General features: G+C 41.6%; 1 protein-coding gene across 1 annotated transcript; it reads right to left on the bottom strand.

Moving 5' to 3' along the window:
- Window positions 1–759: 759 nt before the first annotated feature.
- On the bottom strand, window positions 760–25,796 carry VIRMA (vir like m6A methyltransferase associated). Its single transcript, XM_015855902.3, has 24 exons — window positions 25,712–25,796; window positions 22,852–22,967; window positions 22,539–22,625; window positions 22,099–22,147; window positions 21,298–21,466; window positions 20,887–21,009; window positions 19,930–20,214; window positions 17,994–19,146; window positions 16,495–16,986; window positions 15,203–15,357; window positions 14,017–14,099; window positions 12,726–12,819; window positions 12,064–12,608; window positions 11,313–11,548; window positions 10,466–10,718; window positions 9,358–9,575; window positions 8,361–8,493; window positions 7,458–7,610; window positions 6,324–6,484; window positions 6,006–6,102; window positions 5,061–5,227; window positions 4,595–4,926; window positions 3,577–3,720; window positions 760–3,135 (listed from the first exon to the last, which is right to left on the bottom strand). The coding sequence occupies exons 1-24, from the start codon at window positions 25,772–25,774 to the stop codon at window positions 2,978–2,980; spliced, it is 5,466 nt and encodes a 1,821-aa protein (XP_015711388.2). The 5' UTR covers window positions 25,775–25,796; the 3' UTR covers window positions 760–2,977.
- Between the last annotated feature and the right edge of the window lie 1,849 nt (window positions 25,797–27,645).

Raw genomic sequence — 27,645 nt, 5'->3', positions numbered from 1 at the left:
AGATAGGTAGGTATGTATGTATGTTTGTATGATAGATACATTGGTCTGGTGGTTGGTGACCTTGCACGCAGCAGGGGGGTTGAAATTAGATGATCCTTATGGTCCTTTTCAACTCAGGCCATTCTAGGATTCATTCCATGATTCTATGATTTGCTTAAATACTAGCAGTCAGGATACAGGGCAATCTAGAGCATGATTTAGTTTCATACAGTGCTCTGCATTATCTTAAGTACATTCTGTTACCTGATGGGAATAGTTAGTTACCCAGCAGGGAAAAGGCAGAAAACTTGCATATGACAACTACAAATAGTATTTGCCCGTGTCTGGCAGATAACACACTTATCTGCCCAGGCACAACCATGTTTCAGGCAGTACAGGATAATTAATAATAAAGGCTGAAGCTGCTGAAGATTTTGGAAACTTGTCTCACCCTTGTCCTATAATATATGCATCTGACTGTGCTTGACTATTCCATTAACTGAACCAAGGCAATTCTTCCGCATTTCAGCTGTCAGAACAGCCATTAATGACCAACTCCTTTCCTTACCCAACTCCTGGCACACGGACTGTGTACTCAGCCCCAGGACTTAGGAGGAAGAATTGTGTTGCACTGTGGATCTGCTCCACATTCTTGCTCATCCCAAGCGTTCTTTTCATTGGATGGGTGTGCAACTACTGAAGAGTGTTTTGACACAGGCATTAGCTCCACATAGGAAACCACCTGAATGCCTATTTTTGGGCACAGTATAAACAGCTGAATTTAATGCTTAGAATGTTATTTACTCATGGAAGGATTCCAGTTTAATAGAGTCAAACCAAATAAAGAGCATTATTTCAAGTTGAATTTATCCAAGAAAGGAACCACTTTGCATCAAAGGGCTACAGAGTTCACTAACAAAAAGAAAAAAGACACACTTCTTTTTCAAGTTTAACTAAATTTACAGATTGCATAAATCTTAAAGAACTTTACCAACCCTTTGTTTCTTCCCAGTCTGAAAATGATTAGTGTGACATGCCGTATACTTTAAACTTTCAAGAACAAGTACTGTAAATGTACACATTTATTCCATGCCCGACACTTTTCATTTCAAATTCCCTGACAGAAAACAAATGATTCGTATCCCTGCTAGTTTCAAACACAGTAAAGGTTTCTTACAACACTGAAACCCTTTTAAAGACATGGTCTGAAGGGGTTGACTTGAAAAAATATTTACGCAGTGCTCCTTAAAAAAATAGCATTAATACCTGTAATGCCCGAGAGCTCCTCCCGTTTTAGTCATTACAACCGCATCAATAGTAGAATTGCATCTTGCTGTTATTTTCACCGTTCAGAAAACTCTGTGAGTTCCAATCATTTTCTTTTGTTCATGTTTGTTTAATTGATGACAAAAATACACATTTATGTGAATGAATACTGTTCCCTTTAAGTGCACCCAATCAGTCAATAGAATCTCACCGCTTCCTTAGGTTATGTCAACTGACTTTGTGCCAGCTCATCAGCTCGCAAACCATGGCACGTTATGGCCCAGAGCCTCCTGCAGCCAGTCTGTTCAACTGGGGCCTTCTGTGATTCAGCTAAAAACCATCCTGATTTAGCCAACCAGTACAAAGGCAGAAAAAAATAAATTTGAAGCGTGATCGTAATACAGAAACACTTGAAATAGGTTGTTCAATTTATGACACTAAGCTGATTAGCTGTCCCCACAGGAAGTTACGATTACTTAAAACGTTACAACTGCACCTTACGTAACCAGATGAAGAGCCCTTTATATCACTTTTGTAACGCCAAGAGACCAAAGCATTAGTGAAGGTCACGCCTCGGTTAATGGATAGTGAAGCTCATGAAGTTCATGGCCATTTAAAGAACTACTACTCCTCACTCCACGCAACTGAGAAGGAACGCAAATATGTAAACGTGTTCCATCAGTCTGTGAATATAACATGAAAATAAATTCAGAGGTGAATCTACTGGTAACACTTCTCCACAACTCCAACTTGCAAAAGTTTTGCTCTTTGCAATATACCTGTCTATGAATTACCAAAATAAAAATCCAAGCTATCTATTCAAAGGGAAGTTTTAGTATTACTGCTTCACTACATGGTTGTTCAGTCCTCACATGAATCTATGCCCTTCCTTCAGCTACGTAAGTCAGCAGATGGGTAGGCACCAATTCCCTCCAGGCTCTCTGGCAGTATGGGTATCCTGCTGTTGAACCACAAAGCATGGTCTGTTTTCCAGCAAAATAAACATTTATGCTCCTGAATGCATGAACTGGAATTATAAAGGGAATTCTAGGATGCTGTCATATTCTCACCCAAGTCAGTGACAGATTTTCTATGAACTTTAACAGGTGCAAGATCTTGCTCAAGCGTCTACTCACATTACCAAAAATGTACAAAAAAAAAACCCTATATAAATTAATTAATCCATGAAAGAATACAAATATAACTGTAATTTCAGTCCATCTTCTATCACCTGCTACAACTTCTCTTGGATGTACCTCAATCGTTAGGAACTGAGACTGGCTAAGGAAAGGGCTAGTGGCTCTAAACCTGAGAAAAAAACTACAGTTGTCTTACATACATTAATATAGCATTTTCTTGCAGTAATAAGTCACACACAAAACATCTGTACCTTGCTTTTGGCACAAATAATATTTTAGAAGTCTTTCAAGGCTTAACTCAGCGAGGTTCTTTACTGAATAGTCTATGCTGTCCACCAAAAAATTTAAACATTCTTTCAAAAGGAACGAAAAAAAAAATATACAATTGTACACAAAAAAAAAAAAAAAAAAAGTCTTGAATTTTATTGAGATTTCAAGTCTTGTCTCAAACAAAAACGCTTCTCTTCAGACAAAAATATTCTCTTGGTGTCCTCCAGATACCCAGCAACTCTGAATTGGTCCTTCAGTGCCTCCGTTTGCTTTGTCATCTTCACAGGTGCCCCTGTGGTTGGGCTGTTCCATTAGGTGTCATTTTATCGTGTGAAGGAACGTACATGACGACCTCTTCCACTGCCTCCACTAACAAACTTCCCTCTTGAGCCACCACTGCTACTACTATTAGCACTTGTCCAAGATGGTCCAATTCCTCCACGGCCTCTGGAAGCACGATCGCGAGGACTCGGTCGGTAGCCTTAAAGCAAAGAAAAGTATACTCAGTTGGAAAAAAAAAGGGGAAAAAAAAAAAGCCTAGGTGCAGCAGGTGCTGTGAAAGCACAGGAAACAAAACCAAGACGAGACACAAACCGGATTTGTTTTCTCCTTTTAATTTCCGCCTTTCTTTTTGATTGGTTCTAAAATTACCGTGTAGTTATGAAGACAACTGAATTGCAAAAATCGGAATGCAAAGTTAAGGTTCTGCCATCGAGTGTTCAATTCAGCAAGTTTTAGGGGTTACAGGACAGTTCGTACGAAAGCATGTATTTGACAGTCTCAGTGACAACTGTTCATATATGCTTAAAAAATTTGCTGAATTTCAGGGTGTCTGCAGCATCCTTGCACGGTTTCATTTGTAAAGCAAAAATGAAATTCAAGGAATTTTCTATAGTTCGATGCCCATATGAATACCATGTACCTGCTGAACTTAATGGTCTCAGTGGTGGCAGTGGACCCCTGTTAAAATTGCTTTGACCACCTCTACTGTCATTGTAGGTTCCTCGCGGCGTACTCTGTGCGCTCCAACTTGATCCTCGAGCACCCTCACGACGACTGTAGTTCCCTAAATGGGGAGAGAACAGCCCATATGCTGTAAAGCAAATCTCACATTTCTTTCACTTGAATCTTCAAAGTACTCAGTGGGTAAACACAATATTTACACCATTCAAATGGATAAAACTACTCTGCATTAACTTAGTATTGTAACTCAAAGCCCACAAATTATTTTCCCCTGGTTTAATGCATAGGACAGAATCTACCTTTCAGATGCGATCTCAAGTTTTAAAAGATAGGCGTTATCTGCTGTACAAAGAGACATTCCTAATGCTTTTTGTATTTGTCGTCAAGCAAATCCCAGTACCACTGACTTCTCTAAATGGAAGTATTTTCCATTTCCACTGTGGCGACTTGCCTTACCTACAGTATGGAAAGGAAAGGAATGCAGCCTTGGCTGAATAGGAAAAAAGTTTAACACTGCAGCTAGAATCTTCAGCTTCAACAAAACCGCATTTTGCTTTCATCAAAATCTTCCATCCTTTAATTCAAACCCCACTGAAATCCAGAGGCGTACTGTGATGCTTGATTGCAGGAACTACTATATCAAAATGGTAGAGAGACCATATTTCTCTGACTGCGTCTCTGAAACACTCCCAAGAGTTGCTGTGCACAAGAGCGTGACATCGAAAAGGAAACAGCTAATTCCTTTTGTGAGAGTGAGGGGCAGAGAGGCAACACGGGAACTTTCCACGCTTCTGTGGTTCAGTTCCATAGCACATGAGAAAACCTTTTCTAGCGCCAAACAACTTCTTTCCCTCCTGGATACACGATGACAGAAACATCTCACACCAGGAATGATTCATTTGTGGAAAATGCGGCTACTATTACTGCAGCATTTTTAGCATTCATTTACTCAAAATGGAATAAAAAAGAAAGCATACCTTTTGAAGCAGGTGGGGTAAAGAACCTGTTCTGACTGTGAAAAGCTCCCCGTCCTCCACGATTCCCTGAGAACCCACCACGTGACGAAATCTTCTGTGATACTTTTGGTGGCCTTTTGGCCGGTGGAATCCCATCTGGAGCAACCACTTCTTTGCTCTCTGCAGCAACAAAATCATCCACGTGCATGGAGGGTGGTCTGCTTGTGTTCTGCTTCCTCTGACGGAAGATATCATGCGGTCGAATTCCTTGTCCAAATCCTCCCCTGCCTCTTCCTCTTGGTGGTGGCACAACGTGAGCTCTCTTTGCGGGCTCTATGTACTCGGATTTTCCACTGTCATGACAAACCACAGTTTCTTTCATTAATGTAAAAATTGGAACAATGCCATTTTACAAGTATCGTGCATTTTGAGGATATACAAAACAGTGCTAACCACACCAGCTGTTTACTCATTAAACTCGTCTTACCTTGAAGTTATGAAAGTCTCGTGCTTGTGCTTGCCAAGTTTGAAACCTTTTGTGGTTTTTGTCCGACCAGGAGATGAAGGTTCTGACAAAAATGACCTCTCCAGTTCCGCTTGCAAGTCAAAGTCACTGCAGCCTTTCTCTGACAGCTCAATTAAGTCAACTTTTACCTGTAGTAATAGTTTTATGTCAGCAATCATTATAATGAGTCCCACTAAAAAAAAAACCATGCACCAGGACGGAGGAGAATCAGCACAGATCCTAACCCGGCCCAGCTCTTTCTGCTAGTGCAAAAAGCTCCATCCTCCCCCTTTTAATGCAGTACTGTGGCTCAAATAAAAGCAGCAGAAACAAAACAAACAAAACAAGCAGCAGAGCTGCAGCAAAATTGCCCTCATGCCTCTGAATCTCTACAAAAGGTTTGAATTTCAAGCATTTCTCTGCTTATGTTACATAAATTTATTAGTGCTGCTTTTATATGTGAATCAATTATTTGGTCTTAAGGAATTAAACTGCTTCTATCTTTGCATGTAAACATGGCATTTCTCACTTTTGTCACCTAAGAGCAAAGATGGTAACACAGAGGTGAGCTGCTTTGAATACTACTGCAGTGACAGCAGAAGAGCATGCAAAGGAAAAAATAAATCATGTTCTTAGTCTACATTTAACACAGATTACTGAAAAGCCCCAGCAGCAATACAAATAAAAGCAGGTTAGGACTGACACACAACTATTCCTCTATAGGAGAAGACTCGTACATAAGGAGCGCTGTGGAAGGTGCCAATTTTGTGTCTGTCTGTGTCAATCTGAAGGCATCTGATAATAACCCTTTAACAAATGTCAGCCATCCTGCATCTGGGTCAGTCGCCCACTTGCCCACGTGAATCTCTATCCCAGGTTAACCCTTACTTTTAAACCCACTTCAGTAACGTTAATGAAGCTTTTTACCATATCCAGATCAGTGTCTATTTCTTCAGCCTGAAAGGGTGAGAACCACATGGACTTCAGCTGGTCATCCATTACATCGGCCAACACATATGTAGTCCTGCAACAAAATAATGCCAAATGGCTGCTTGTTTATGAACTGCAACCAACTGCAAGCATACGCAGAACCTCACAACCTGCGGTGAATACTGCTGCCTTATCCTTCACACCTGCATGAAACTAAATATAATGGTACTAGTATGAAGTAGCAAATGCAGTTCTGTTTAGATCCTGCCTGTAAGTAAATCACAGGCCACGAGCCCACACACTGAACCATTTTACCTGTTGTTAAACAAATTCTGAAGAGAATCTGGTGCCGAAAGGATAGGCTCTACATCCTGGTCACTTAGTGGGCAAGCATCGCCTGCTGATTCCAACATTTGCCTGACTCCAACAATGTTGTCCAGTAAGGATTCAAGGCCATCATCTTCCTTAGAATGTTCCTAAGTCAACATACGACAAGATAGAATTTGTTACTGTCCTCAAAGAAACAAACATTTTGTGTTACTTATTAAAAAGAAAAGACTACACTGAACAGTCCATCTGTCCACAAACAGTGAAGCTGAGACACTTCAGCACGCAAACTACGTCAGATTGCTTCTCAGTATGCCACCAAACAGTCAATGCAAGTACATTCCTCACTACTAGATGGCGCAACAAGCTCTGTAACATGGCTCTGCAGCACATGTATTCTCATGTTGAAATTAACAAGCCCTCTGCTAGAGCATTCCAACATCCTAAGAGTCTGTTACTCTTCCTTCAGCACTGCTGAGGCTTTTAGTCCTTTACCACTGACTTGGAGGCAGGGATGAGGGACAGCAGGAGAGCACACTGGAAAGGCATTAGTGACCAACAGGATGTGGAGCAAATTGTAGAGCAGCTGTTCTATGGACTCTTCTAAATTAGCTGCATACTGCATGACAGTCAGCAACAATGCAGAATTAGACTGGAATATTAGAATTTGGTCTTTAATTAGAATCACAGAAATGCTGGTTAGATGGGATTCTGCAAGTCCTCTACTCCAACTCCCCTGCTTGAAGTGAGACTGCCACCACAGCTGCATCGGCTCAGCCCTAACTTTATCCTCCGATAACCCAGCCCACAATGAGGCACGGGGCTGCCCTATTCTCACTGCATTTGGCCTCATGACCCACACAAGCTTTCTGCTAAACAAGTCCTAAAAAGTTTATTGAGGTCACTCTGAATTGAGGCTCACTGGTTAATCATTTCAGCCACTCCCTCAGCTTATCTGAAGATGTATCCATCATTTAGGTCTCGACCCTATCTGAAACTTATTAAGAGCAAAGCATACAACATACCACCCCCTTCTCATCAGATACCACCCCCTTCTTTAAAGGCACAGTCAGATACAAGACTACGAGATGATTCAGTACAGCAATACTCAAATTCTTTTACCATCACGTGTTTTTCCAGATCAAGCAGTAGGTTTTCTGGGGTTTCCTCTTTGCTCTGCAGTAGATGTTTTAACTCTGCAGTGGTGAGACCCAGCGTCCTGCCTGGATGAGATCCATCTACTTCCATAAGGCTCCCGTCATCTCCACAACATCCCTAGAAAACATGAAGAGCGGGAAATAAGTATACTTAAATGTTCACTATACTTATAGACTGCAAACTCCTTAGAACTTAAATATACATGAGAGAAATCTAGCATAACAAGAGTGATTTCTCCTGATTTAAAGGCATATAATGCAGAATATTTTTAATAAGTATATTCCAATCCTGCAACAAGATGAATCCAATCTTTTCCCGTACAAACTGAGGTTTGTATCAGAGAACTGACAATTATTTTGGAGTTCTTTCTATACTATCCATTAACAGTTTTAACATACTGCACTATATAGAATGCTTTTGATAGTACATGTTAATACAGCAACTCTCTAACACGTCATAGTGAATCCAAAACCTGGATGCAATAGCACACTACTCACCCAGGAAAGTCAATGAACTAACTGACAGGTTAGATTTTTACTCAGGTAAAACTGATGTTCCATAAGTCTTCCTTGAGAGGAAGCCGTTCTACCATGACTTTTCTTTTGTGCTGCCAATGTCATTCAACCTAAAGACTCAAGATGCCTCTTTTTTCCTACTGAAAGCTCTTATTTATTACACGTGTTCTGCCCAACTTTCACAGATTTCATTAAAAAAAGAAAAGCGGCCCCGATGCTGCTGATGGAAAAGCCTTGCAGTGCAATCTACGTAGTAATCTGCTTCCTGAAACAGTAGCTCCTGAATGCATCTCACACTGCAGAGTTCAGAGAACTGCAGCTCAATTGGTCTGTTTGGCACACGGGCACTCACCATTGTATCAGAGTTGAGAAGCTGTCGCATAAAATCCAGGAAAGAAGAGGCCAGTTCACCGGTGTCTTTGCTGAAACTGGTTATGACACGCCTCAGCACAGTATACAGAGCACTGCTGTGCTTCCTTAGAGAGCTGCATTTTCAGTTCATGTGGGGTGTTTTTTTTGGGAAAAATGAAAAAAAAACCACTGTATTATTGCATACATTGTGACCACCACACCATCACTTATCATAACAACACGTTACAAAGTGAATTTGCTACGTTTCATCATTACTGAGTTTTGATTACAAAGCTGGAGCTTCACAATTTTCTCTGCAACCAACAGTTCTCACCAGTGCTGCCCACAGACTGCTCAGACACAGCCATACACAGCACAGCAAGACCTCACAAACCTGCATAGAATGGCATTTATATCTCGTGGAGGAAAAGAGAATCACAGGAATCACAGAAATCCCTTTCTCTGCACCTCACTTCAGTGGACAGAATTCAGTCCAAATCCAGGACAGGGAAAGAAGTCACAGAACAACTTAGTACTGCCCGCTGCACGTATACCACAGCACTAATTGCTGAGTGGTCAAGACATGAGAACTGTATCTCATTCAAATCCTCCAGCCTTTTGATGGCAGACCAGAGAATCACAGAATGGTCCGGGTTGAAAAGGATCACAATGATCATCCAGTTCCAACCCCCTGCTATGTGCAGGGTCACCAACCACCAGACCAGGCTGCCCAGAGCCACATCCAGCCTGGCCTTGAATGCCTCCAGGGATGGGGCATCCACAACCTCCTTGGGCAACCTGTTCCAGCAACATTACAGTTTCACATACAGTGATATTACAGTGATACTGCAGTTTCATATTACATCTATGACTCCCAGACAGAGAAGTAGGAATTTAGAAGTAGGAATTTAGAAGCCTTCTAAGTCTTTCTCTGATTTCATATTGCAAAAGATTTTACTAAAATTTTAAGCTGTCAGAGATATCTTAGGATTTCATACCTCTTTAAATGATAGAAGCCATAGTCATGCTCTGTAAGGAACATCATTGTTCGGATACATGTCAGCAGACAACTGTAACTGCTCTCAGAGTTGGTTAACGTTTCCATTAGACAGTCACAAATTGATGGCATCAGATCCTTGTTTGGCAAGGAATTGGAAAGCTGCTCTAATTCTGACACAGAGCCTTCTGATGAACTGGGTAAAATGAGTGCAATATCCTACAAAAAGTGGTTATTATGCACACTGTAAAAATGCATTTGAAATACAAGCAGCAAGTATAAACCACACATCACATCAGGAACATTAGGCTCTTTCACTACTCCTTTATCAGCATATTCCCATATTTGGCAGCTATTAATGACCAGTAACACACTAACCCAATGTACCCTTTCTAATTTGGTTCTCTTAAGGACTGCAAACTATCACTGATTTTTTACAGCATAAAAGATACAAAGGGTGAGAAGTGGCAGCAAAGCCACAACTCAATGCCAGACAGCAAGGGAGTAATATCTTATCCTTGCAATTATGCCTTTTGCCTGGGGAGTCAAACTGTCCCTTAGTCTCAAAACATTCATCAAAATTTAGATGCTGCAAGCTCCACTTAGCAAAGCTAACAGCTACAGCTCCTTCATGTTTTATGTAACGTAACGCAAGACTGATCTTCACAATGAATTTGCATAGGCAAAGACTCCTGCTTAAATGCAAGCGGCTGACTGATCTCCACCAACCAACAGTGCCCAAAAGTCAGTTGCATAAATGGATTAAACCAAACACATGCAACTAGTGAGATAAGCAAAGCCATGCAAATCTATGTATACAACCCATGAGAAACTCCCTGGCCTGCTCCAAGGATCAGTTCTCTCAGATTTCTCACTTTGTTCTGTGGGTGGGGCTTTTTGTTGTTGTGAGGGGGGTTGGTTTAGAACAGTGGTAGAAGTCTATCATACGTATCTTCAGACTTGGAGTGTTATGTTGAAGAGATTTCAATTAGACTGCTAAGAGACACATGATTCAGCTGGGTAAAAAGCAAAGAGCAACAGCACAAGTTTTGCCAGTGGCCCAAGTTCCAAACCATCAAAACACACCTTGCATTAAGCACAACAAATACCTGATCGCAGAGGGACTGCAAAATGGAAGTCACGTATTCCGCACTTTGTTGATGAGTAACGTTGTCTCCAACTGACCGCATTAAAGCCAAAAGCTCCTGGAAAACTTCTCCGTACTTCTCATCACCTTTAGTAGTTCCATTGATAAGATGCAAAATGGCCAGTTTACAAGCCTTATGTGAAGCCAGGGCATCCAACAAAGCAAGCAATCGAGTAGTCTGTCCAGTGTATTGTTTCTCTTTATCTTCTGTGTTGCTGAAAGGATACCAACGCACTTTGAATATATAGGAAAAGCTTTCTAAAGTGATCTAAAAATCTAGAAAACCAACCGTTGCAGGAGCTATAACTCTACGTTATAAACAGAACACCTGCTGGACGCATTTATACTTTATTTTCTTTAACTTTCACTGAATAACTTTCAGTTGCATCACAATGTGAGTATGCATTTAAAGTAAACTGTACTCCTTGCTTCCATCTCCTGCACCTGACAAATACCTCCATATTTCCCTGCTGATACGCAAATCCCACTAACATGAACTTATTTAGTTCAGATAAGTCCTTTAGAAAAAGTTCAGTGAATAGAAAAGTCTTTGAAGGGACAGCCTGAAAAAAAGCCTTCCTAAAATACCTTCCATACATGCACAGAGTGAAACAGTAGACAGGTATGATACCATTCAATACCAACACTAAGCATTCTCAGGACACAGGATATACTATTGGACTGAGAATTCATTCCATTCATAAATAGTATTTATGAAAGTATTTTTCTCTGGCTGAATCTGCTGCACAGAACCTGGGAGAGATTAACAGTCCATTAAAGAAATCTTTGCAATAGAAAAATGAGGGTACCTTTGTAGGTCTTCCACAATTAGATCCAGTACGGTTCTCATGATAAGAAGAGCAGTAGGTGAAGCCAAGTCACACAGCTGAACGCAAATACGTCTCAACATGTGCTGAATAGGCTGGCAAGATGAACCAGAGAAGGATCGAACTATCTCTTGTATCAGTTTGGCCTGAACATGAAGATGCATGCTCCACAGCTTCCTAGTGTTGAGTGCCACTGAAATATCATGTGGCTCAATTACCTGCAGGAACAGAAGAACAGGACTTTGATCATAACAACTCAGTTCCACTGCAAGGCATAAACAAATAGTAAGTACTGATATTGTCCTCAAGAAAAAAGCCACAGCGCTATTTTCATTAATGTCACTGAATGACAGAGTACAGAGCCGCAAGTTAAGTATTCCATTGGGAGCATGGACTGCCATGCATCTTTTATGCTTACTTAAAGATGACAAATCTAAGACGCATGCCTTAATACACTGCGAGCTGGCTTTACCAGCCATTATTTCATTAATACAACGGTACTGCAGATAATCCAGATAAGAAAAACAGATAACTTTTAACTAAAAAAGATGCTTCAATCCCCCTCCCACCCCCTGTGAGAAACATATCTCTAAAAAATCTACAAGAACATAAATGCCTTATAATAACTTTAATCCACCCTCTCGTGTATCCGTTAACCCACAGCCAGGAAAATGGTCTAAACCGGCTTCAGAGAACTGAAATTCTTTAAAAACTAAATAAATCTAAATGATACCTGAGTTGTCTGCATGGGCAGCGGAAGAGGCAACAATTCTGAAAGCAGTATAAGTCCAGAGAAAAAACCCTCGGGAATTCTCAAAATGGAGGAGAGAACCTCTTTGAGCATTAAAGACCAAGTGTTGTTTGCCAAAGTTTCTTCAGAAATGGTGAGCTTTTCATTAACACCCTGTGTAAAAGTCAGCAGGATATCAACAATGTCATTCTGAATTTTCTGCTCATCGCTATCTAAGCGGCCTGAGAGAGGAATGGAACACAGGAGCATGTGTAAAGAAACAAGCGCCGACGGAACGCGCATGTCCTTGAATTCAAAAGATCCGCCCCTCAGAAGTTCTGTTAGCATGGTTTTAAGTAGTGTAAGAGTACAGCGGGCCATAGAAATAGTAGTAACTCTGTGAAGCGTGGTGCCCATGTTGACATGGAGTCGCCAAGGCTGAATAAGAATGCTGTTCAGCTTCTGGAGAACACGAATGAAAGTGTCCATCCCCTCAGAAGAAAACAGTTGAATTACTGCAAGATTCCATTTAAGGTCTTTCTGTTGACCTGTATGGAAAACAAAGAAGCATTTTCTGAATTTCTGTTACATTTTAGATGTGTTTAAGTAAAAGACTTGGGAAACTAAGATTTCTGTGTTAAACAGTGCAAGCGTATCTACCATACCTTCTACCATAGGTGGTGGACAAGCAACGTGACAAAGAACACGAAGTGCCGTAGGAAGACCAACTCCATCTGGGGTCATCAAACTGTCGATGTTCTTAAGACAAAATAATAATTAAAAAAAACCTTGTATTACAAGAAATGACTTCATATCAAATGTATTACTTGCTTTGTATTCTGACACTGCGACAAACAAATAGCTGGGTCATCAGAATCTTATACAGATTCGCTTAATTACACAGAGAAGCAAATGTAACATAACTTACAGAGAACACATTTTAATTCTATTCATTTTCACCTTTTTAACAAGTGGCACATTGTGCATAAGTGCTGATAATCTGCAGTTACATGAAGGAGCTCTAATGCAAATGGGGGACCAATGCATCAGACCAAACCTTGGAAAACTTGCTATGGACAAAAGCTTGTTAGTGTTTACGGTATATACACCTATTATATACCTACATAAAGACACACACAGATATATTTATCATGCATCACTCACTGTCTACCAAGCTCTACCAAAGGGAATGGAGGTCTTCAAGACCGTTCTCGATAAGGGAGGTTTTCATTTAACAAAGTTTCTGCTGTTTCCAAACATATAAATGACTGTTCTATATTCTGTACTTCCAGTGCAGGTATTCTTCTGTTTGATGTTTTAAACAAGAAAGGAAAATGAACTGCTAATGCTAAAAATCTATTGCAGTGAACTTAAGGGGAGAATTATTCTCTGGGAGTGAGCTCCAGGAGAAAATAGCTGGAAGTCTCTTTCTGCTTTGCTGGTGAAACTAACCCTGAATTTGGCCTTTCTAAGTAACCAAAACTGCAAAATGAACAATTGCTGCCTGCTCAGTGCTGGTAAAAGAGCAATTTGTCTCTGCCTGCAAAATTACTTCCCGAGAATTGGCAGCTGACAGATCAACTTGCTATGCTGATCACACCTGTTGGCCCCAGGGTCCCAGTGCACACGACCTGGATACACACTTCAGTGTTGGGATTAAAAACTCAAAATCAAGAATAAGGATAGAGAAAGATAGATGTAAAAGAAGGCTATGTTAATTTTTACAAATTACACTCTGATTGTTTCTATGATGATAGAAACTTCACTCAGCTACCTGCAGTTTGTTTCACTAAATATAACTGAAAGCAAATACTGGCCTAGATCATCAAACTTTAATAGAAATAGCTATTTTTAAACATCATGTTGGCATATACCCAAGATAAAGTATCAAACTAGAAGAAGGCCTAAGCCTATAGAGTACAACTAAAGGAGAGTACCCATATGTATTTTACTAACCTGTTTGATATATTCAATAAGATTTGGAATACAATTTATTTCAAATCTAAGATTTTTCAAGGGTTCCAGCCACTTGCTGAGCTCTGGGGAAAACAAACACAACACTTTTAGTAAATCGAGTAACTTGTCAGTGCATTTATGAACACAGAGTTTTATGCAATAAAAATGTACTCAATCTACACAGCGGGTACTAAGTCCAAGTGTGAAATCCACAAAGCATGCTCTGTAGCAAGGTGAAAAGCACCAACAAAAGCAAGACTTGAAAACAATCAATATGCCTCATGAACTTCGCTCGTCAACCTGAGCACTCAAATAATTCTCAGCTTGTTTTGTGTTATTCGTTAGTAAATGTGTTTTATAAAAGACCCAAAGGGTCGCACTGTCAGATAAAGAAAAAGCCGTCAAGGAAAATGGGTCCTTGTTCTTGAGGTACATAACAGGTTATTAATAACTGAAAATAAGCATTCCATAAATGCCTAAACAGAACCAATCTCCACACTTATTGTCTCTGAAAGTCTTTACACAGTAAGTTCCTCTTTAATCAGAATAAGGTGAATGTCCCAAACCTTTGGTAGAGAGATTTCAAGTTATTAAACTCATTGCTCCTGAAAATAGGTAGAAAATAGGCCCTCAGCAGCCTTCATCCGATCAACCTCATTTGAGTCAGCACCACTGAGGGAAGATCCCATAGCACAACATGGAAGTCAAAAGATTTAGTTACAGAAACCTGACTATTCCACGCTAGTTGGCCCCTGTGCCAGGAAACGGTCCCAGGAATATTTCCTTTATTTGCATATACAGACCCTATTAGTCTACATCTCCAAAGAAAACACAAGTTAAGAGTCTGCTCACTAACCAGTTAGTCCAACTCTGAAATTTGGTCTCCTAAGTTATTTTCAACACAAAAATAATGTCATACTTCCTGCAATCATCCCAAATTCATGGTAGTTAATATTACTTGAAAAATAATTCTAACTATACAGAATCTCCTATTAAACTCTCATTAGCAGGAAAAAAAAAAAAATTACACATAATATCTGTGAGTCAACTAATCAGATGCAGCTGGAGAAGGAATTTCATTATATACATTATCCAAACCAGATGATTGTGAAGTACCAATTAGCCACACATAAAAGGTTTCTTCCATGCATTCAGACAATTCAGCTGATAATGACACATACTGTACCTTGCAATTTGGTGTTATTTTCGTCTGCCTTACAAAGCTTCAGCAAAGGTGCCGAATGCTGTTCCAGCATTTGGACATCACTGGAAGACTGAACCACCAGCAGAACAAGGATGCAGGCATAATTATAAGCAACTGACTTCTTAGACTTGGAGTCTCTGAAACAACGATAAGAATTTTCTTTAGATCCCAGCTAATGCAAATTTGCTCCATTTTCATACTTTAACACCTAAAAGTCCATGCACAGAACCTGCACTTTCAGCAAGGCTTTCCCCATATAACTACCATAAGTAAAGAATTCTCTCCTACACCTTTTGAAGTTTTCATTTACTTCACACATATTTTAGCATCCATAAAAAATGAGAGCTGAGGGCACGGATAAGAGTCATCTAAACAGCAAATCTTTTTCTCTATAACTTTGTCTCTGCTTTTAAATTGTTGCCTGGAAGTGCTGCTACCTAAAGGAACAACTGCCTACCCAGAGAACATGACTACGTTTAACACACGCAAGAACTGAATGAACTACGAGATTCCCACCCCTGAGAAGTGTGCATCTCCAGACACATCTTCCTCTTGAATGAGAAGAGCCTGATTACTTATTTTTTCACATAGCCAAATGTCTGATCTATATAACACCTTTATGTATGACCCACACAAATTTGGGGCATTAAATACTTGATCGCAACTGTGACGCCTGATTTTCATAGAATCATAGAATGGCCCAGGTTGGAAGGGACCTCAAAGATCATGAAACTCCAAGCCCCAGCTGCAGGCAGGGCTGCCAACCTCCACACATAATACTAGACCAGGCTGCCCAGGGCCCCATCCAACCTGGCTCTGAACACTTCCAGGGACGAGGCTTCCACAACCTCTCTGGGCAGCCCGTTCCAACACCTCACCACTCTCATAGTAAAGAACCTCCCCCTGACATCCAACCTAAATAATTCCTGCATCTACTTAAAACCATTTCTCCTTGTCCTGCCATTATCTATCCCTGTAAAGAGTTGACTCCCATTCTGTTTGTAGGCTCCCTTTAGATACTGGAAGGCTGCAATGAGGTCACCCCACAGCCATCTTTTCTCCAGGCTGAACAAGCCCAGCTCCTTCAGCCTGTCTTTGTAGGGGAGGTGCTCCAGCCCTCTGCTATTTTCAATAACATTGTTCTACTTAAGATATTTCCAACACATTCACGGTCTAAAATGAACACAAATTATTTAGTTATCCTGAATTATTTTTAGAAGATAGATACTTCCTAAATGTAGAAATCTAAAGAATTCAAATACATGCATAATTACCCTAAAGCTTCTTTGGAATAGTACTCCATTAAAGTAATAAGACTTTGGAGGTTTTTCTCCAGACTGAAAACATGAGCCACAGCAGATCTTCCCACAGGGTTAAAGGTAATCAAGTACAGGTTGTGAAGCGTTCCCAGCAGATCAGAATGGTCGGTTTCCTCACTGGCTGTGCACCGCTGAAAGTGGCAGAATAATTCAGAAATGCACTGTAATGTCTGCGTTGAATGGAGGAGCCACAGGGCAAACGTGTCCTCATTTGCACCATCTGACTGGAGACCTTCCTCTTGATCCGGATCAGAAAACTGACAGAGTGCTCTAATCAGCAGGTTCGTCGCCTCGTACTCAGAAATGAAGAACAGGAGCCCCTTCTGTGACTGCGCCAGGAAACGCAACAGATCTCGGATAGCTTGGAGCACACCTGGATGTGCACCTGTCACTGGAATAGACAGCAGCAAAGTGATGCATTCCAAGAAATGGTGACTGTGAAGATACCTGGGGAAAAAAAACGTACAGGACAAGAATCAGTAACATTACAATCATCTGCCAACACTGTGCAACAACAGAATGTAAGGCTACGTGCCTCCTAGCTTCAGTACTTAACTGTTCTGTAGGCTATGAGAAATAATAACTAATAAAGCAGTACAAAATTTTAAGCATACAAAACATAACTGTTCTAATATTTACACAGAATGGTTTGGGTTGGAAGGGGCCTTAAAGACCCTTTGGATCAAACCTCTTGCTGTGGGCATGGCTCCTACGTAGCCTCCAGCTCAGGCTGCCCAGGGCTCCATCCAGCCTGGCCTTGAACAACCCCAGGGATGGGGCACCCACAGCTTCTCTGGGTCTAACTTAGATCCCTCCTCTTTTAGTTTAAAGCCATTCCTACTTGACATATTGTTACTTGAAGACTGTCCGCTTATAGATATATTAGCTGTAACTTGTACTGCTATTATCAAAGAAAACTGCTAGCATTTACAGAAATACTTTCTAGATAATAACTTGCTAACAGAGAAATAACACATGGGATCCTATAAATAGCTGAATACAGACAAGCCTGAACTCCTCTGCCCATGCTCTGGAACACTGAGCCAGGCTGACAGAACAGCATGTTGACTTATATCCTGCCAGCTCAGCGTAGTGAGAGAGGCAATTCCAAACTCTTCAAGTATATGCATAGACATTTTCCAGGTTGAAAAAGGGAAAACACTTTAGATCTGTAACAACTTCCAAATACGTAGTTGCACAGCACATATGATAACCATCCATTGAAGGTTGATGATTGATGAATGCAACTGACATGCTAGCACAGCATCTGTTGTAGCAAGAGGTCAGCTTGCTGTTATGTGCATGGTAGGCTTGACTGAAAGCCAACAAGGTAACAAGTACATTAGCCATCAAATTCTCTCAGAACAACCCAGAAACAACAAGGTCATGCCTAAAAACATCTACGCCAGGCTGGAGGAAACACCTTCTAAAAAGTGAACTTGCAAGTACCATACCTAAAAAGAACGGGATAAGGATCATCCCTTTCTGGAGGGCCTGTAATGCGTGCCATGGTTGGGAAGGATTTCACAGGCGGCTGAATCATTGTATGAGGAGCTGTCTCCATCAGGTGGAAGATTTCTTCAAGAAGACTAACAAGTTTTTCCACCTCTCCTTCACTTATATTAGAAGATTCCAAAAGATGATCCATATCCATAGGAGCCTCCACATCATTTTCATATTCTTGGTTGGCTCTGTCAAGTCCTGCCAAGTCCTGGTCCTGTTCTGTCTCCGTGTGATTAGGAAGAGGAGGAGTGTTCTCGGCTAACTGATCAACCACCTTCTTAATATCTGACAGGATCTCATAGAAGTGACACTTCTGGAGAATGGCAGAACCAGCAGTAACTACTCTCACAGTCTGATCTAACAGGATGAGTTCGAGCAGTTTCTGATAGCCACTTTTTTCATGCGCATCCGCACCACCTCTTAGAAACATTTCCATTCCCTCCGTTGTACTAATAACGCTATCCAAAGCTTTAAAAGCGTTAAGTTTAAGGGAGGACGATACATGGTCTGCAAACAACAGTTCAAACAACACATTGATAACTCCTGCCTGCAAGAGTGCTGTTATTCCTTGAGTCCCACATTCTCCTAATGATGACACCAGTTTCGTCCCAGCTTTGAGCTGTCGGACATTCAAAGCAATAGGCTGCTTGAGTGCTACCTGAAGGCTTAAAGCTTGCAGGGTCCAGTCTACTAGCTGGGTAATATAGTCTTGTTTTGTGTCTTTAACCTGCAGATAGCTCAATCCTTTTACTATTAAACTTGGAATCTCTTCTAACGCAGTCACCCACTTCGCACCCCTTTCCTCTTGATATAATTCCAGCAGCTCTGTTAATTTAACTGAGGCCTCCACTGCTCCTGAATTCTCTTTTTCTGGGTCTAGGTCCTTTATTTTAGCAACTTCATTCTCAAACACAGTCTTGTAGGGGCAGCTGAAGTATAAAAGAGGTCCAAGCTCCCTTTCAAAAGGTTCGTATGTCACAGGAGGCACAGATGCCAGATCCTCTGGAGTATATTCAATATCAAAGCTCGGATATTTAAACGTTTCACGTTCCAGATCAGCAATTCCATCTTCATCACTTGAAATCTGCTCATATCCATCATCTCCTAAGAAGAAAATAATTCAGTTAGGAGAGAACTCATGGATAACCCAGTTCTTTACCACTGAAAAGCTGCTCAAAACAAAATAATTACGTATTCAATGCGAACTAGTTAGAAAACAATCACACACCAACATACAGAAAGCTTCCTCCGTCCAGCAATAAGTGAAAGACCTGGCTGACAGACTATTTCATGTAACACGGGACGCACTTAGAAGAACATATGAAGCAAGTAGATCTTTCAAATGGATTACGTATTACTGCAAGAATACTCTCAAATTTTCTTCTTATGACTGTAGCTACCATTAAAGTTCTAGCTAAAGATTTTGCACAAGGACAGGTAGGGAATTTAAATAATTCAAGATGAAAACTACTGACATCATTATGAAAAAAAATTAGCATCTTGTTTGCTTCACAGCTCTCCTATTTCTTTAAAAATCACATAACAGGATTCAGTGTTCATTCTTATCTAAAAAATCCAACTCTATTTTCCTCTTTTTATAGAGCTTGACAGGAGGATCATAAAATTATACAATGGCTTGCATTGGAAAGAATCTCAAGGATCATAAAGCTCCAATCCCCCTAAAGGTTTACTATCGTGGAATAAATATCCCTCAACAAAAAACTGTTCTCCCCAAGAACCATGGGCAAGGCACACAATGGAGCAATGAGGGAAGCAAAATGAGATACAGTTCTCAACGGTACAAGTCCTTGTAGTATTACTAACATCAGAAGGTCAAAAAGCTTTTTCTTTAATTTTTTTTCAATTTTTATAAACTTCTTAACTCACCTTCACCTTCTTCCTCCTCTTCACCATCTTCTTCATCTTCATCTTCCTCCTCCTCTTCCTCATCTTCATCGGGAATACTCTCTACTGTATGTCCATCATCATCGTCCTCCTCCTCCTCTTCCTCAACATCCACATCTTCTTCATCATCTCCTTCTTCTGGTTGATCTTCTTCCACTTCTCCTTCATCAGAATACTGGCTTTCTTGGTGAATAGATGTTCTATCAGGAGAAATGGGCTCAAAGTAATCCTCCCTATGGTCCACATCATCTTCTTTTTCTCCAACCACTAAAAAAAAGACACCAAAAAAAAAAACCCAAAGTTTAAGAAATCAGAGTTTCTGTGAAATCCAATGCTCTGTATAATTTCAGGATTTTTCATTACATATAATGGAGGTGCAAAAAGAACATCTTGAAGAAAACCTTCAAATATTTTGGCAGAAAATAAGCAACAATCACTTAATTCAGCAAGGCTGTAAAATATGTAAAGTATGCAAAGAATCCTTGGCACTTCTCATCTGTACAGAGCCCACAAAGCAGCAGACGCTGCAAGCAGTGAGATGCAGGGAAAGGACAGCAAGTAGCAAACAACAGAAAATGTATATAGAATATGCACACTGTGATCAAGTAGTGTATTGATCAATAGCTGATATTGTTAAATATATTAACTTTTACATTGATACAACTTAACGTATCTGACAGATTTGAGAATAATAGAATCATAGAATTACCCAGGTTGGAAAAGACCTCGAAGATCATCAGGTCCAACCGCAGCCTAACCATAGTACCCTAATTCTAACAACCCTCTGCTAAATCATATCCCTGAGCACCACCGTTTTCTTTCCAATCCCTTCCCTCAAGTGGAAGCAGACAGGAAACTTCACACTGGACACAAAACACAATTCTGCCTCCACTAAGCAGTGGTACAAAGCAGACAAAACACAGCCTGTTCTCATTCTACCTGACACTGGCATAGGTTCATCCTCATCATCATCAGGAGGAGGAGGGCCTGGAGGTGTCCTTGGTCCCCTAGGTTGAGGTCTTGGAGGACTGCCATTGAACTGGTCTTCTTTCTCTCCATCAACTATATTTATTGTGAAAATGAAAGCTCACATTTAATGAAATCACAGAAATAGAAACAGCATATTTTAGTTTTTCAGTGCTACTTTGGATAAAGAAGCACCTTAATTTCCCAGCTATTATTTAATCTGTATTTTGCCTCAGCACAATATGTGAGGTTGTTTTCTGAAACCACTTATCATGTAAACAAGAATTACACTAATAAGCAAAGCTATTAACAATACAGATTATTATTTTTAATATAATGCAGGATTAAAATGAATGTGGTTCTTTTAACACTATCAAGGCTTACCGTGCTTTGGGGTTCTTTTCAAACCAGGCTGTTGCTGGGGAGGAGGAGGCGGAGGTGGGGGCGGAGGAGGGGATTCTCTGTCATGAGTGATTACTCTGTCAACTGAGCCATATATTGCCAAAGTCAGACAATTGTACCACCCCCTCAGAACCAATCCATCTGTGTTGACCTGTTTGAATTTGTTTAAAAAAGAAAGAAATCACTTTAAAAGAACACAGGATAAGAACATAAAAGTTAGTTTTTATATCACTGTAGCAGTATCTGCACAGAAGCAAAACCAAAGTGCTGAACATTGGAGTATCTCTCCAAAGTGAGCAAACTTAAAACATATAAATCACTACAAGAAATAAGTAATCCTCCTCTAAAAACAGTCAATTACTTGCAATGTGTTGCCTATTTCATTCAGCCTGTATAATACCTCCAGTTAACAAAGGCAAGAAAAAGAACAACATTAACTACTAGGGGCCACACATGTACTCATCTGAATGAGACCAATCAAACAAAACTAAAGAGGATATGATTTGTTGTGGCCTGCAGCCATAACATCTTGATTCATCTTTGCTCATAACAGTTACTTCTATTGGCAATCTCAGTAAGATCTGTCAAGCAATCAAGTCTTCTACAACTTACGCCATTCGTGTAGCATCTGTAACACAGCCTAAAGTAGTAAGTACCTGAGCTACAGGCAGGTTTTAGAATAACATCTTAAACAGTGAACACTTTACTCAGTTCCATCGCACCACACTTTAATACTGAGATGACAGGTGTGTAGAAAAGGAGGTTTAAATCACATTGCATTACCTTTGCATTGGGTCTGAAAATAATCGAACTGTTTTCATCATATTCGAGGCTGTTAGGTAAAAAATACGGAATTATTTTTCCATTACTACAAAGCATTTCACAGAAACTAAACATGGCAGTACTAAACAGATAAGCCAATGGTGAAATATTGAACAAAAACATACACTGAAAAACAGGAATGAAGAACCACTTATTTTCACATAATACTTTTCATTAACACATACGAGATAGGGAAGTATAAAAACAACAGCTCTTAAATATGAACCTCTGTCCTCTCACAAGAACTGGAGCAAATGGGCAAGGAGAATATAAAGTCCCTAGCAAAAGGCAGACCGAACAAGAAAAGAATGGGAGATGCAGATGTTCTGCACTCAAATCTTCTCAAGAAGAAAAAGGGAAGGTGGATAATCAAGTCTTGAAGTAATTATGTAAGCGCTTACCTCCCCAGCCTATCAAAAACAGGGGCACTTGGCTTGCTGACATTGTTGAAAAACAAGTCCAGTTGAAATGTGTGTGGGGATGTCTCTCTGGAAACACAATAAAGGTAAAAATTAAACCCATCCATCAACTTATCAGAATAAATAGGACTAACAAGGAAAAAGCCTTAATTAATACTGTTCAAGTGATTCCCCAAAATAATTACAAGAGCAACAGACAAGCAAATGCATTTTATCTTTTTAGACAGGAAGTTCTATTAAAATATGGAAGCTGAAGAAAAACTAACGGGAAGGTGTTCCTGAATCAGACACTTACCCGTAAGCCCTGTTGTCAGGTAAACTCGTGTGAGCTCTCACACCTGGAGGAATGACACGTACTTCATTTATGTAAACCACACACGGGAAACGAACCACATCTATATTGGTACTTTGCTGCAAAACAGAGAAGAAAGAAATGCAAAACTGTAAGGTCACCGAACTCCCATATAGTAACAGCCAAACAATTGACCTGCTGCCTTCAGAGGTGCTGGCAACACTGCAGCACATACGAAACTCTATGATGGTGAGGCAGTGACTGCTGGGGCAACAGGGGAAGGCAAGGGGGAAATTCAAAGGAAATACTTGGAAGGAACTAAGGAGTTACTCTTCAAGGGAGCGACAAGAGCAGCTGAAGTGCCTCTACTCCAGCTTTGGAAACAAACCAGAGATGCTGGAAGCTACTATGCTGCTTGAAAACCACGATATAGTTGTCATCACTGAAACCTGGTAGGATGATTCCCACGACTGGAATGTGGTTATCAACAGCTACAAGCTGTTCAGAAGGGACAGGCAAGGAAGGAGGGGTGGGAGCGTTGTTATCCACACCAGGGAAGGAACAGAATGTCAAGAGCTGTCCCGAAAGAACAGTCATGAGCGAGTCAAAAGTCTAGGGGTGACACTTAAAGACTGAGGCAGCAAAGGGAGACTTGTGACAGGTATCTGCTACAGGCCACCAGATCATCCTGTCAATGAGGCCTTCAACCTGCAGCTACAGGACGCTTCACAATCACAAGTACTTGTCCTGCTGGGGGGCTTCAACCACCCAGACATCTATGAAAAGTAGCACAGTGAGCTGTAGGCAATACAGGAGGCTCCTGGAATGCATTGAGGATAACTTCCTGAGTCAAGTACTTGATGGCCCCACCAGGGGGATGCAATACTGGACCCGCTGCTCACCTATGTAAATGAAATGCTGGGTGACATCAGGATTGGAGGCTACCTGGGCTGTAGTGAACATGTTATGGTTGAGTTTACACTCTGGAAGGACATGAGAAATTAGGAAGATAAACTATAGGAAAGCTAACTTCCAGCTCTCTAGGAGTTAATCAACAAAATACCCTGGAAAACTACCCTCGTGGGCAAAGGTGCAGAGCAAAGCTGGCAGATCTTTAAGGAGACTTTCTTCTATGAGGACAGGCTGAGAGAGCTGGGGCTGTTCAGCCTGGAGAAGGCTGCAAGGTGACCTGATAGCAGCCTTTCAATATCTAAAGGGGAGCTGCAGGAAAGAAGGGGACAGACTCTTTAGCAGGGTCTATGGTAGCAGAATAGGAGGAAATGATTTCAAGCTCAAAGAAGGTAGATTTAGGTTAGATATAAGGAAAAAATCCTGTGCAGTGAGGGTGGCGAGGCAGTGGAACAGGTTGTCCAGTAATGTGGTTGATGCCCCATCCCTGGAGTCTTTCAAGGCAAGGCTAGACCAGGCCCTGGGCAACCTGATCTAACTGTGCACGTCTCTGTTCATTGCAGGGGAGCTGGACTACATGGCCTTCAGAGGCCCCTTCCAACTCTGAGGATTTTATGATTCTATGATCTTTTAGAATGAACACAGGATCTTGCCCTAAGGACTGAGGCATTACCATTAGGAGGACAGAACAAAAGGAAACATGCTGTGACAGAGAGCACAGGTCTATTAAAGAACCAATGAGTGTGGGAATGCTTTGCTTTCAAAGAGATGTATTTGTCACATGTAAGGCTCAGAACTTCTGGAAGAAGCCATGCTGCCAACAGCACAGCCCAAAGACCCATCTCTGGTTAAATACAGGATACAGGGCTGCCATACAGCAGCCTCATCAAGATCACTACTGAGTCCAGTTCAGTCCTCCTCCAAAAAATAATAAGTAGAAAAAAGAAAAACAAACTGGATCTGAATTGCCCAGCACGTCATAGCGCCAAATAAATAATTTCACTAGAAAACTGAACAGTACTTTTCAAGATGAGAAAGTTCCAAGGCAAGGCAGAAGATTCATGTAACTGGAGAATTACTGTAACATAATGGTGGCTTTTCTACAATACGCAAAATGTATTTGATCCTCTTTATTATTTTTTCTTTAATGAAAATTCAGACTAGTTCAAGTTCAAAAAGCATCACTGGCAAGAATGAAAGTGCCAGAAAACAATATATACAATTAAAAGCCATTCAGTAAGAGAGCACACTGTCCTGAGAAGAAGGTGAATGGCAAGAACATTCTATTCAACACTATCTTAAACAGTATTAGAGAAATACAGCAATGTCCAGCTAAGAGTGGCAACTACAAAGGGCACCAGAACAACTTCTGGTTTATTGTTAATTGCAGCATCAGCTCAAAATGTTTTGGGCTCTTTCTCTCCCATCTGCCCCTGCACAGAATTTCTTCCACGAGCTGCACTGTGATTCACGTTTTCCCCCTCAAGGTCCTCTTCCTCCCTCCAGATGGGCACAAGAGGCTGAGCTATAACACAAGTGCTTGTGTAAGCCCCCACTATGAAAACAGGGCCACAGCATTTGTTTTGCTGACGGTACAAACAGCTCCCACTGGATGCTACAAGGAATAAAGTCATCTAACGAGTACCCAAATCACGATTCCCAAACCCTACACTTTCAGGTCGTTATCTCCAGGAAGGGCCGGCCAGTACCGGCTCCATTAACCTCGCCGGTGCTCGCCGAGACGCCGGCACAGCATCAAGAAGACCACGGCCCGGGCGGTGGAAGGAGGCGGGGGTGCTCTATTGAGCAGAGCTGAGCCACGCACCGCCAGCCTAGGCCGCCCACCAGAGCCTACCCCAGCCCCGCTCCTCCGTGCCTCACAACGGGCTTTGAGGGCATCGGGGCGAACAGGAGCTAAGCTACAGCAACCGAAAGGACGAGCCCACCGCGTTACCTCCGCGCTCTGATGCTTGAACGTGTCTAAAAACAACAGCTCGGTTGCAGTGTCCACCGCCATCTTGGCTGCGCCGAGGAGGGGAAGCGCTACCGGGACAGCGCCAGCGCTTCCGGGCCAGGGCGGCTTGTGAAGGGGGGCGGGTGGGGCGGCATCACCTCAGAGCCGGGAAGGAGCTGAGAGCGGCGGGGATCCACAGCTGGAAGGGACCAACGGGGCTTATCGAGCCCGACGTGCTGAACGGTTCCTGGCAGCCATCCTGGAACCGTTCTGTTTTACCTCCGTCACAGAACGGCTGTCTGGGCCTTTTGGAGGGAGAAAATATATGGCAGGTCCTAACTGCCAGCCAGAGCTGCAGCCAAATCCCTCTGCTTTCCTTAGTGATACCTCGTGGTGGAGGTGTTCCAGACCTTCATTTTTATCTGCAGAGACTCCATATAGCTGGAAACAGCTGTGCCTCTGGGAGTGAGAATGTGACTTTAATTCTGTGTTCTGCGACATTAGGTTCAGATGGCGATTAATACAATATCATTTGTACATTATCCTTCCCGTCTGCTCTGCCTTGGTGAGACCACACCTGGTATGATGTCCCGTCCTGGGTTCCTCTTCAAAAAAGATAGGGATCATCTAGAGAGAGCCCAGTGGAAGGCCACAGAGGTTAAGGGCCTTGAGCATCTTCTGTGTGTGGAAAGGCTGAGAGAGCTGAGGCTGTTCAGCCTGGAGAAGACTGAGAGAGGATCTTAGCAGTGTTTATAAATATCTAAAGTGTGAGAGTCAAGTGGATGGGGCCAGGCTCCTGTCAGTGTTGTGCAGCAACAGGACAGGGGGAAATGAGCAAAAACTGGAACACAAGTTCCAAACAAACATGCAAAAGAACTTATTTACTGTGAGGCTGACAGAGCACTGCAACAAACTGCTCAGAGAAGTTGTGGCGTCTCCTTCTCTGCAGACCTGCCTGGGTGTTTCCTGCTCAACCTATTGTAGGGAACTTGCTTTTAGCAGGGGGCTGGACTAGATGACCTCTAGAGATCCCTTCCAACCCTGTGATTCTATGAAGCAGTCACATAGGTCTGTTTCAGTGGTCAGGAAGGCAGTGTTAAGACCAGCTTCTTGGCATGTGGGAAGATATGGATAGTTTCAGAAATGCCCTGAAACAGAATGTGATACAAAGTGATGGAGGAGCGAGGGGGAAAGACCTAATACAGAAAGGACAGAAAAACTGAGATTATGCCAAGATTAGCAAAGGGGATAAAAGTAACACACTGCAGGAGCAGAAGGCATATGAGAGGGGAGAAGTACAGCAGGTACAGAAGTACAGGGAGAACATAGTGCTAGGAGGTACCATGAGAGGTTGTTGTGCCCCAGAACATCCTAGTACATTCCTGGAGGTACTAATACTGATGTCATCTGGAAGATGACATTTCACTCCAACACTATGCTTAACCAGGCCCAGGGATAACATACAGCCAGGGAGAAGCAACTGGAATGGCAGCACAGAAATGCTAGGAGCCTGGGCAACAAAACACAGGAACCCGATCAACTGGTGCATGCTGTCAGACTGGGTGCTGGAGGCATAGAAGAAGCAGGTTGGAATGGGAACTGTGACTGGGGAACAGGAATTTTAGGGGATGTGTTACCCAAGAAAGAGAAAAATAGAATGTAATAGCACTGCAGTAGCAATTAGTGGTAAGTGGCTTCAAAAATTAGCAAATAAATAAAATACTGATTAATCAAGAAGGTGGAGAAGACTGGAGAAGAGAGGGATCCAGGGAGACCTCATTGTGGCCTTCCAGTATCTGAAGGGAGTGTATAAACAGGAATCGGATGGCTGCTTACAAGGGTGGATAGTGATGGGACAAGCAGGAATGGTTTTAAACTAAGACAGGAGACGTTTAGGTTAGTTTTTCATACAGAGGGTGGTGACGCACTGGAAC

This window comes from Coturnix japonica, chromosome 2 (genome assembly GCF_054131305.1).
Source record: "Coturnix japonica strain WE chromosome 2, WE-NBRP24, whole genome shotgun sequence".
In the NCBI taxonomy this organism is placed as follows: domain Eukaryota; kingdom Metazoa; phylum Chordata; class Aves; order Galliformes; family Phasianidae; genus Coturnix; species Coturnix japonica.
This window is presented reverse-complemented; position numbering and strand designations above follow the sequence as displayed.